Source organism: Nerophis ophidion, linkage group LG19 (genome assembly GCF_033978795.1).
Source record: "Nerophis ophidion isolate RoL-2023_Sa linkage group LG19, RoL_Noph_v1.0, whole genome shotgun sequence".
NCBI classification, from domain to species: Eukaryota; Metazoa; Chordata; class Actinopteri; order Syngnathiformes; family Syngnathidae; genus Nerophis; species Nerophis ophidion.
The window spans coordinates 19984785-19997454 of record NC_084629.1 but is presented as its reverse complement, the minus strand read 5'-3'; the positions used below and the strand labels follow the sequence as shown (position 1 = coordinate 19997454).

The 12670-nt window shown below is 37.9% G+C and overlaps 2 protein-coding genes across 2 annotated transcripts in view; one reads left to right on the top strand and one right to left on the bottom strand.

Annotated features, from left to right (window-relative positions):
- Window positions 1-180: 180 nt before the first annotated feature.
- Window positions 181-7908, bottom strand: LOC133538142 (uncharacterized). The gene is made up of 6 exons (XM_061879485.1): window positions 7625-7908; window positions 3522-3653; window positions 3311-3466; window positions 2936-3086; window positions 2682-2876; window positions 181-325 (listed from the first exon to the last, which is right to left on the bottom strand). Exons 1-6 carry the CDS (start codon window positions 7721-7723, stop codon window positions 195-197), a joined length of 864 nt encoding a protein of 287 aa, XP_061735469.1. The 5' UTR covers window positions 7724-7908; the 3' UTR covers window positions 181-194.
- A 3811-nt stretch (window positions 7909-11719) lies between these two features.
- Window positions 11720-12670, top strand: part of LOC133538140 (trace amine-associated receptor 13c-like) — a 60660-nt gene continuing 59709 nt past the window's right edge. Inside the window, exon 1 of the mRNA XM_061879481.1 lies at window positions 11720-11769. The gene's annotated coding sequence lies outside the window, so the exon portion shown is untranslated. The remainder of the gene's footprint in view (window positions 11770-12670) is intronic.

The following is a 12670-nucleotide window of genomic DNA, read 5'->3' as shown; positions in this document are numbered from 1 at the left end:
AGTTTAGTCTCTGGTATCATTAAAATCAATAGAGTTCTTGCTAGAACACATAGCGATGATCCTCGATGTGTAACAGGCGCTTGTACACACTGAGATCCCGGATGCAACGATAAAGCCAAAACTTGCCTGAGGTTGAGCGATATCAAGAGAATCTGAAAGTGTTTGCTGTAAACTTAAAATGATCTTGTTGAAAATCAACAGGGTTCTTGCTCGATCAGAATAACAACAAAAACAACAAAGGGAACAAGTTGACTTCCAGTGAGTAGACGCGGGCAGCAGGACGGAGAAGGGTCAGGAGGTCTCAGAGGAGGGAGAAAAACTGGGCCTGTGGGGTGGAAATCATAACATTTTATAGCATGCCGTAGCATGTTATCGTATATCGTATCATATCGTAGCATATTATTTGGCGTGTCATTGCACATCTTAACATGTCGTAGCATGTAATAGCATATTGTAGCATGTCATAGCATATGATAACATGTCGTAGCATCGTATCATATCGTAGCATATTATATAACATGTCATAGCATATCTTAGCGTGTTGTAGCATATAATAGCATGCTGTGGAATATTATGGTATATTGTATTATATAGTAGCATATTACAGTATGCCGTAGCATATTATGGTATATTGTATCATGTAGTAGCATATTATAGTATATTGCATCATATAGTAGCATATTACAGCATGCCATAGCATATTTTGGTATATTGTATCATGTAGTAACATATTATAGTATATTGCATCATATTTTGGCATAGCATATTATGGTGTATTGTATCATGTAGTAGAATATTATAGTATATTGTATCATATAGTAGCATATTACAGCATGCCTTTGCAAAATATGGAATATTGTATCATATAGTAGCATATTATAGTATTGTAGCGTCCTGGAAGAGTTGGTGTTGCAAGGGGTTCTGGGTATTTGTGTTGTTATGTTTATGTTGCTTTGCGGTGCTGATGTTCTCCCGAAATGCGTTTGTTGTTCTTGTTTGGTGTGGATTCACAGTGGGGTGCATGTTTGTGACAGTGTTGACGTTGTTTATGCGGCCACCATAAGTGAAGTGTGAAGTGAATTATATTTATATAGCGCTTTTCTCTAGTGACTCAAAGCGCTTCACACAGTGAAACCCAATATCTAAGTTACATTTAAACCAGTGTGGGTGGCACTGGGAGCAGGTGGGTAAAGTGTCTTGCCCAAGGACACAACGGCAGTGACTAGGATGGCACAAGCGGGAATCGAACCTGAAATCCTCAAGTTGCTGGCACGGCCACTCTACCAACCGAGCTATACCCTGTGGGGCTGGTGAATAAGTTCGCATTGCTTTCATTTGTGTGTGTGTTCAAAACTAACATGATCTGTACAGCTGGTAGTGAATGGAAAGCGTGTCAGCCTTTCTTGACATCTTAGGATAGAGACTTTTAAAGAATCCCGTCCAACGATACAATAAATTGCATCATACAGGAGCATCCTACAGCATGCTGTCGCATATAATGGTATATTGTATTATATAGTAGCACATTATAGCATGCCGTAGCATATGATAGCATATCTTAACATGTCGTAGCACATTATAGCATGCCTTAGCATATTACAGTATATTGTATCATATAGTAGCATAATATAGCATGCCGTAACATATCTTAGCATTTCGTAGCATATGAGCAAGTCGTAGCATAGTATCGCAGGTTGTTGCATAATATAGTATATCGTATCATATAATATCATTTTATGGCATGCCGTAGCATATGATAGTAAATCTTAGCATATGATAGCAAATCTTAGTATGTCGTAGCATATTATAGTATATCGTATCATCCATCCATCCATCCATTTCCTACTGCTTGTCCCTTTTGTGGTCGTGGGGGGTACTGGAGCCTATCTCAGCTGCATTCATAGCAAATTGTGTAGCATTTCATAGCATATCTTAGCATGCCATAGCATATTATGGTAAATTGTATCATATAGTAGCATATTATAGCATGCTGTAGCATATCATAGCATGTCGTAACATGTTAAAGCATGTCGTATCATATGATTGCACATAACATTTTGTAGCATATCATGGTATTTTGTAGCATATTATAGCATGTCGTATCATATGATAGCATATCGTAGCATATGGATGCATGCCGTAGCATATCAAAGTATATTATAGCATTTTGTAGAATGCCGTAGCATATAACTGCATGCCATATTATATAATATCATATCACGGCATTTCGTATTAAAATAGCATATTATAGAATGGTGTAGTATATTTTGGTGTATGATAGCCTGTCGTAGAATATTGTAACGTGTCACATAATATAATAGGCTAAATCATGCTATAATATACTATCAAAGCATGTTGTAGCATATCGTCCCTCTATTTTCTATAAGCATATCATAACATCATAAAATATTAAAGCATGGCGTAGCATATTATAGCGTACCATACGATGTCATACTATATGATAAATAGCATTTTGTGGCATATTCATCCATCCATTTTCTACTGCTTGTCCCTTTTTTGTGGTCGCAGGGCGTCATATATGTCATAATTTCATATATTACACACACATATATACATATATATATATATATATATATATATATATATATACATATATATATATCATATCATCAAGGCCCAGTTTTGGCCGCATTACTGAACCGCACGCCCATCTATCTTACGGTCTTCAATGGCGGAAGTTTGGCGGTGTTCTCCTGGACCTTCAGGGCTATGTAGATGATTCCTTTGGCAGGATTCAGGACTTTCTTCTAAAGTCACTGTCCCATGGTCCATGGTGCATGATGGCGGACTACTAGTAACTCTGGGTATCTGAAGGAGCACATCCAGGCGGACCCTCCTGTTGTTCTCCTTCTGACCTGCAGAGGAACACTTATTTTGAGGCTTTGTGAAAATTATTTATTTTTTGCTGATTTACCTTCAGGTGGATTCTGATGGTCCAGATGGGCAGGGACTCCCTGAGGGTCCGTGTCACTCAGGAACTCTGGACTGTGCTGAAGTTTAATGTGAGGGTGACAATGGCGGCCAAGTGGAGGTAAGATGGGCGGGCCAAGCCGTGCAGTCGTTGACTAGAAGGGAAGCACAAATCCAATAGCATAAAAAATAGCTCCGATAATGACAACAAAAACATGCGTTTCGGGGTTTTTGTAAACAAATATGGCGTCGCGTGTGAGGGACATTTCATGGGGTATTTGCACCAAATTTGCAACAATTAAAAAAACATCACGCTTCAACACATCACTGTCATTTAAATGCCATTAAAGACGTAGTTAGACCGTGCAGGTGTACCTACCAATGTGCTACCACACACTGACCGCTCCGTCACCTGACCCAAAATGGCCACCGTCCGCTCTTTCAGTGTCAATGCGTGTCGGTCCACTTCCTGGGCGTTCCCCCTCTTCCTGTGAGCGGGCAGCGGCCCAGGCGGGCTCGCCAGCGTCACCAAGTCCTGCGCACAGAGCTTTAGAGTAGTCCGAGTGAAGGCGAAGTGTGATGACTTTTACCCGGGAGTAGAGGACAAGGGCCCCCCTGCGAGTGCTGTAGGTCTTTGGGATGCTTGACTCCTCGTTCCTTAAAAAACTGCCGCTGGCGGTCAGACGCAGCAAAGCATCCTGGGACTTCCAGATGTAGTAATCCTGCAGCAGTAGTAATCCTAGTGTTATAACTTTATTGTTGTTGTAGGAATGAAATAAAAAAAAAACCTTTAGAATGACTTAATTATCAATATTATTTCACTCTTTCACATTATTCATTAATATATTTCTCTTTGAGGTGTATTCTTTTTTGAAGAAGGGGTCAAATTAGATATAAACTTTGCTTCTTACTACTCCTTTTCAGATTTGTTGAACGTTGTCAATGTAACCACATGCTGTTCCTTAATGTAACAAATAAATCATAACTATAACCTTAACACACCAAAAAAAAGCTTTTCTCTTCTTGTCTAAAAAAACAAAATGCTGCATAGAGCAGTGGTTCTCAAACTTATTTCACCAAGGACCACCTCTGAAAAAACATTTTCTAAGTACCACTATGATGACCATTACAGTAGCATAGTAGGCCTAAGTATTCACTAAAACAAGGCAGAGGTTTTATTTAACAGGTGCATTCAATATTTTTGGACCACTGTAACATTACACACAGGTTGAACAGTAACACTGTGTTTGAATATTTGACCAAGTAAATGCGTGTGTTGGTTTCAAGTATTTATTTTTTTGCACCATGACTATGGAGGGTTGTTTGCATTGGGTCATATAACTAAATGCTGCACTTTGTTTCATTCAAAGTATTAGCCATCGTAGACCCGAATCATTCATGCTGTGCAAAAGATGGCCACGGAGCAGCAGCACTTAAAATGACTTTTGAAATGAATTGAAATCTCCCTGCAGCCTAATTCCTTATTAATAAACTCATGACGTATCTTGGGCCAAATTGAAGACGCCGGCGGGCGGTGGTTTGGACACCCATGGGTTCAAATTAAGTAAAAATATTTCAGTACTACAGTAATATTGGTCACTACATGAGAGCAAACCAATCAGAGCACACTGCTCACTGATTGGTTGGCTGTTGGCTCAGCCTCAGGCAGCATGACTATGTTGGATTAAAAGAGTAAAGATGTTACTTCATGTCTACACTGCTCTATATCATGTTTAAGAATACTTATTTAGAACAGTTTTTATGCTCTAATTTTAAAAGTTATCCATTTATAATCTACTTAGTGAAGATGTATTTGCCGCGGTGCGGCCCGGAACCAATTAACAACAAAGGATTAGTGTATTTTCATGGAAGGTTGACATTTTTTTCCCCCAAAAAAGTTGCTCATGTTTTTTTTTTTCTTGAAAGATTACAATGTAATCATCATCAAATTGCAAGTGACGTTTTTTCTAAAACCAAAAAACAAAAATAATCTTGAATTTTTAGCACCTTTCTCTTTGAACACGAATGATCGTCATCTTACTCAATTAATTGTTATTAACTCTTTTTAATTGGTGTGTTCTGAAAATGTCTGCTCAATTTTTATTGTGTGAATGCTCCAAACATTCACACACATGGTTTTGTACACCAAAATTAATCTATTTCTTCTTCTTCTACTACTTCTCCAGATTTTGGCGCGATCTACCTTCTACATTTTTCATCCAATCCAAACCGTTCCAACTTCTAACTGTTAAACCTATTCGGGGATCGCAGGCTTTCCCTTGACCACTTCCCAAAAATTCCCAGATTTTTCCAGAATTCCAGGTTTTCCGCGACATTTTTCCCATTCAAAATTGTTTAGCCGCTTTTCAAACTTCCACCAATCTCCACATGTCTCAACTGATGGAAACCATTCCACCTTCAATATATTCTACTCATCCTTCACATTCAAACTACCATTTTTCCAAGTTAAAAAAATTCCAGGAATTCACGTATTTTTAAACCCCTTTTTCACCCTTTTTTTTCTGTCGACTACTCCTTTTAATTTTTTTTCAACCCACTTCAAATCTTCCACGTCCAGACATTCCTCTTAATCAGGACAAAAAAGTTGTTCTTTAAAGTGGAAAATTTCCGGTTTTCCCGAAATTTCAGGAATTCCGTAATACCATTTTCTTAATTAAAAATGTTACTACATCAACATTTCTTGACCGATTTTAAAAGTTCCAATGTCAACTAATTAAACTTATTCAGAACATGCAAATGTTTTAGCATTTCTCAAAAGTAAACCCACTTTTCCGAAATTCCCAAATTTCCAGGAAATTCCCATTGAAAATAATGGGATATTTTTCAAAGTTCCACAACTCCCACATTTTTCATCCGATTCAAACCGTTCCAACATTAAAATATTGTTCTGTAATTGTGTGCTCCACTTCCACAATTTTAAAACAAAATTCCAGATTTCCTAGAATTCCCAGTTTTTAGGGACATTTTCCTCATTTAAAATGACCTATCAAGTTTTCAAACTTTCACAATTTGTCAGAACAAAAAAACAATTTGGTTCAAGAAATTGAAAAATGCCATTTTTTTCTGAAATTCCATAATATAATTTCTCAATTACAAAATTGTTACTACTTCAACATTTGTTGACCGATTTAAAGGATTCCAACACCAACCAATTCAGCTCATTCAGGACATTCATGCTCCTAATTGTTTTTTAAAAAATCCCACTTTTCCTGAAATTCCCAAATTTCCAGGAAGTTCCCATTGAAATGAATGGGACATTTTTCCAATTTTCCACAGTAGTGTATTACATCTAAGTATTCATTAAGTACCACCATAATGACCAACATTAAAATACAATAGCGTAGTTGCCCTACATATTAATTAAGTACTACCATAGTGACCAAGATTAAAATACAGTAGTTTAGTAGACCTAAGTATTTATTAAGAACCACAATAATGACCAACATTGAAATACAGTAGTGTAGTAGACCTAAGTATTCATTAAGAACCACAATAATGACCAACATTAAAATACAGTAGTGTAGTAGACTTAAGTATTCATTATGTACCACCATAATGACCAACATTGAAATACAGTAGTGTAGTAGACCTAAGTATTCATTAAGAACCACAATAATGACCAACATTAAAATACAGTAGTGTAGTAGACTTAAGTATTCATCAAGTACCACCATAATGACCAACATTAAAATCCAGTAGTGTAGTAGACCGAAGTATTCATTAAGTACCACCATAATGACCAACATTACAATAAAGTAGTGTAGTGGACCTAAGTATTCATTAAGTAACACCATAATGACCAAGACTAAAACACAGTAGCGTAGTAGGCATAAGTATTCATTAAAAACAAGGCAGAAATTTTATTTAACAGCTATATTTAATGTTTTAGCCACTGTAGCATTACACAGCGTTTGAACAGTAAAACTGTGTTTGTAAACCTTGAGTTGTTAAAGTTCATGTGCACCTCTCTCCTCAAGTGTGTATGTGTGTGTGTATGAGTGGATGTGACTGTTTGTCATTTTAACTGTAAAATCTAATAAAATATATTTGCACAAAAAAAAAAAATACAGTACTTTAGTAGACCTAAGTATTCATTAAGAACCACAATAATGACCAACATTAAAATACAGTAGTGTAGTAGACTTAAGTATTCATCAAGTACCACCATAATGACCAACATTAAAATCCAGTAGTGTAGTAGACCTAAGTATTCATTATGTACCACCATAATGACCAACATTGAAATACAGTAGTGTAGTAGACCTAAGTATTCATTAAGAACCACAATAATGACCAACATTAAAATACAGTAGTGTAGTAGACTTAAGTATTCATCAAGTACCACCATAATGACCAACATTAAAATCCAGTAGTGTAGTAGACCTAAGTATTCATTAAGTACCACCATAATGACCAACATTACAATAAAGTAGTGTAGTGGACCTAAGTATTCATTAAGTAACACCATAATGACCAAGACTAAAACACAGTAGCGTAGTAGGCATAAGTATTCATTAAAAACAAGGCAGACATTTTATTTAACAGCTATATTTAATGTTTTAGCCACTGTAGCATTACACAGCGTTTGAACAGTAAAACTGTGTTTGAATATTTAATCAAGTGATTCTTTGACGTACCGCTAAATTGTAAAGTAGCGTTTTGTGTGGCGTACCCGCGGTGTGAAGCAGACGTCCAGGCGGCCATGGTCACTGCATGTGCTCATCTTGACCACGCGGCCACACCCCCGACTCAGCGCAGATAAATCCTTCATGATGTTACTTCTTGTCTGAAGGAGACCTCCAAGGAGTGTGGAACATTCTCCCTGGTTCGGGACCTCCTTGCTGGACTTTAGAATTCCAACAAAGTCTTCCAAAGACAAGGACGTACCTGTGGGCTCCTTTGAGTCCTGGTTGCTAGGCCGTGTGACTCAGTACTTTGTGTTTGCGTTGCCCCGACTGCAACTGCTTGGATTAACACGCACACACATTTCAGAAGTGGAAAGTCCAGGATGTGTCCTCATAGTGAAAGGAAAAGTAGGACAGCTCTCACTCTTGGAAGATATTTTGTCAACTAATTTTTAAACTTTTAGAACACGTTTTTTCTTTGAACACACTGTACATTAGGGTTGTACGGTATACCGGTACTAGTATCGTATCGCAGTGCTAATGAATCAAAAACAGTACTATACTCTGGTTGAAAAGTACTGGTTCGCCAATTTTTTTTTACAGGCATGACGGCGCGTGGTCGTCACGTCATGACATTGCAGATTTTATGAGCAGAGGAGCATGTTCGGCAGCGCACAAACACAGAGTACTTACAAGCAGACACAGTGTGTAGACAGAAAAGGGACAATGGATGCATTTTGGTCTAAAAACTCAAGATAAAGGTGAAGTTATAACACTGAAATGCCCTCAGGAAGAGGTGCTTTAAGACACTTCACGGCATTTATCTTTTTTTTTTCAGTAAATTAATATTGTGTAGATCGATGTATCGCTAAGAGGAGGGCTGATAAAACACATCCGTGGTTCGTCGTGAGTAAAGTGCCTTCACTTCAAAACTGATACAGGAGCAGTTTTTGAGGAGCAAATATTGTTGGGGTACAAACTTTTGTGTGGTGTTGTGTCCTTATTTGTCATTATTCCAAACTGATCTAAATGTGACAACGTGTCGTAAATAAGTTGGTCAGCTGGAACAAAAAACACTAAGCAGTATCGTTAGTCCAGAATCTTCACGGTCCTCATGGACCCACCCGATTAAGAGCTGGTACTAAAATATACTGGTACTCGGTACACATCCCCACTCGTCACCCAATATTTGGCCCCATGGGTTAGAGTTGTACGGTATACCAGTAATAGTATAGTATCGCGGTACTCTGTTTGAAAAGTACTGGTTTCCAGGCATGACGGTGCATCGTCACGTCATGACATTGCTTGTTTTAGGAGCAAAGGAGCATGTTCGACAGTGCACACACACTGAGTACTTACAAGCAAACAGTATGTAGAAGGAAAAGGGAGAATTGACGCAATTTGGCCTAAGAACTAACGATAAAGGTGAAGTTATAACACTGAAATGCCGTCAGGAAGAGCTGCTTTAAAATATGGCTAGATAGCTAGTAGCTAACATCCATCCGCAGTTTGCAGTGTTTTAGCTACTTCTAAATCACTAATCCTCGCCTCCATGGCAACGAATAAAGTAAGTTTCTTCGAGGAATATCTAAACATGCTTCACTACACACCGTAGGAGGATACAATAGCTCACCGGGGGCACAATGTTTAACAAACACCATGGGTGGATCTACACCTGACAAACACTGTAATGATACCAAGTGTTGCGATCCGCTACTCGGATCACTACATATTCTTGTTTATTGTTTCTTTTCTGTATCACATTTTTTAGTCTGACTTCTTTATTTCCTGTTTGGTCTGTCACCATGGTTGTTTATGAGTTTCACCTGCTACTCACGGTCCTGCACTCCTGTCCCTACTAATCAGCTGCCTTATATAAGCCTCCCTCTTTTGTTTGTTCAGCCTGGGACTCTAGCATGCTTTCACGCAACGTTACGACTGGTATGTGTTTTCTCGCTAGCTTATACGCTAAGCCATTTGTCATTCTTAGCTCTCATTCTAATTGTGTTTGTTTTAAATTTTGTGCCTTCGTGCTAAGTCTTAATTTATTTGTATATCCGAGCTCTCATGCTAGCATCTTTTGTTTGCCTTCTCTTAGCTCCAGTGTTTTTGTTTCATAGCTCCTTATGGTTAAATAAATCCTTAGAGCTTACCTTTTTTTGTGTTCATACTCGACGCATCCACAAAGGGATCGAATCCGGCAACAATATGCCTCACAGGCGTAATACCAAGTACAATAGCGTATCTATGCAATACTACCACGATTACATAGATATTTTTTAACGTCACAAAATATTTTTTCTTTTTTTAATTCATATTATAATCACAAACTCAGGAAATACGTCCCTGGACACATGGGAACTTATATTATGACCAATGTATGACCCTGTAACTACTTGGTATCGGATCGATACCTAAATTTGTGGTATCATCTAAAACTAATGAAAAGTATCAAACAATTGAAGAATAAGTGATTATTACATGTTAAGAAAAGTGTAGATAGAACATGTTAAAGCAGAAAATAACCAGATGTTAACAGTAAATTAACAAGTAGATAAATTATCTATTTTCACAGTTTGTCCCCCATAATGTTAAAAAAATAATAGAATGATAAATGACACAATATGTTACTGCATACGTCAGCAGACTAAATTAGGAGTCTTTGTTTGTTTACTTACTACTAAAAGACAAGTTGTCTAGCATGTTCTTTTTTTTTTTTAAGGACTAAATTGCAAAAAGAATCATATGTTTAATGTACCTAAAGATGTGTTGTTAAAATAAAGCCAATAATGCCATTTTTGTGGTCCCCTTTATTTAGAAAATATCGAAAAGTATCAAAATACATTTTGGTACCAGAATATTGGTATCGAGACAACAATGGGGACGGCGTGGCGAAGTTGGGAGAGTGGCCGTGCCAGCAATCTGAGGGTTACTGGTTCAATCCCCACCTTCTACCATCCTGGTCACGTCCGTTGTGCCCTTGAGCAAGACACTTTACCCTTGCTACTGATGGGTCCTGGTTAGCGCCTTGCATGGCAGCTCCCGCCATCAGTGTGTGAATGTGTGTGTGAATGGGTGAATGTGGAAATACTGTCAAAGCGCTTTGGGGTAGAAAAGCGCTATACAAGTACAACCCATTTACCATTTACAACCCTAATGCATACATTAATATTAATAAATGACAGTAGAATAAGCCCACATCTGATTGAGGAGTTATAATGTAACGACCTGACGTGTACACTTTGTGTGGTGTTGGGGTTGTCCGACTTTAGGTGTTGTCATAAACACATCAGTGGCTAAGTGCCATGAGTGGTGTGTTGGTGCAGGTAAGAGAGAGAGTGGCTGCTGTTGATAAAACAGATGACAAAGACTTGGTTTGGCCTGGTTTTTATGGCCGAAAATGAGAAGTTTTTATAGATATCAGTATCTTGCTAATGTTTTTGGTGTGGGTACAGCCGACAACAAACAGTTTTGCTCAACAAAGTGTTCGATGGAATTTCTGTCCTCTTTAAATCGTCTCGACAGACGTTACAATAATTGAAGAGTGTTGATGAACATTGTTTTATCGTTTAGGGCCGCTTGTTGTCACCTGTCACTCAGCAAAATCCTACAGAGCAAATTGTTTTTTTTTGTTTTAGGTTTGATTTTATTTTGTGCGTTGTGAGATTGTCGCGATACCAATATTTTGGTACCGGTACCAACATTTTCTAAATAAACGGGACCACAAAAAATGTCATTATTGACCTTATTTTAACAAGAAATCTTATGGTACATTAAACATATGCTTCTTATTGCAATGTATTCCTTAAATGAAATAGTGAACATACGAGACAACTTGTCTTTTACTAGTAAGTAAACAAACAAAGGTTCCTAATTAGTGTGCTGACATATACAGTAACATATTGTGTCATTTATCCAAGGGCTTAGAATTGGGCAGGGACGCTAGGGACACGTCCCTACCAATATCCAGCCTGCCCGTAATGTTTAGTCAATGATTATGGCACAGAAAGGGTTAAATGTTGGTCTCTGCTAGAAGTCCCGCCTCTAACCTAAATATCGCTCCCTGATTGGTTTCCAGTTTCATGCTAACCTACGTGTGATTGGCTGTTCCCGCTGTCACTCCTTCTGCTTGTAAAAGCTAGCCTACATGCTAGTTGCTAGCGAGCAGATGAGAGGCGGTGCAACTGTCAGTGTAAGTTGTCAACATGTTCGGCATTTGTTGTTCCTGGCACACGGTAGCTAGATGGATTTTAATATCAGTGGTGTGATTTACATTGTGTTTGTGTCTGTTTGCGTGCGTGTGTGCTGTAGGTTTTGAAGGATGACAATGAAAAGAAAACTGGATATAAGAGACTTCTTTAGGAGTCAAACTGTAAGTTACTTCAAGGGTGTATAGACGCTCAACAATATTGAATAATTAAACAATTTATCGCTCCAGTCACGCCCCTTAGAGTGCTATAATGAGCATGTACCATGGACTGGAGTGATATATTGCTTTTATAAAACGGTTACCAATAAAGGCAATATGAAATAGAAATACTCTATCAATTTAATGTAGTTCTATTCAACCAGAAATACATATTATCCAAAAAATAACTTCACTGTGGAAAAAATAGTCCCACCTATCCAGACGTAGCTCCAAATTAGCACTGCATCTCATCTTTTCCTCCGCTTTTTTTCAGGTGAAAGTCAACGCTCAGTCCCCTCTACCATTGTTAACCCTCCCTGGAGGTGAAAGTTAACCTTAAACATGTGAATTCAACTTCTTTAGTCTGTTTTTTAACATCGTAAAAACATCAGCTGTCTTTTACTACGGACTGCAACAGTCCGTTGTCATGGATACATGACAACAACTTCCATTCATACCAGTCATACGTGCCTGAGGCGGAGTGATAGCCTACGCTGTGATAAGGCTTTAGAATAGTAGCCGTGCTTAATATTTAAACCACGGTTAACAGCCAATCAGATTGCCGGATTTCACCTTTCCGTTTTATTTTTTAAATTATTTTTAAGTTTCATGTATTTGTGTAGAAGTGAGCAACGGTTTGAAAATACCAATGAACAAAACTTTGTGGTGAAAATACAATAAAACC

Bases quoted from the DNA above. Each gene is read 5' to 3' on its own strand.
- LOC133538142 (XM_061879485.1), bottom strand. From the start codon at position 7,723: ATGAAGGATTTATCTGCGCTGAGTCGGGGGTGTGGCCGCGTGGTCAAG. The intron at 3,467-3,521 runs GTAAAAGTCATC...CTCTGTGCGCAG, and splicing joins CCCTTGTCCTCTACTCCCGG to GACTTGGTGACGCTGGCGAG. The intron at 326-2,681 runs GTAAGATAGATG...TCCACCCCACAG, and splicing joins AACTTCCGCCATTGAAGACC to GCCCAGTTTTTCTCCCTCCT.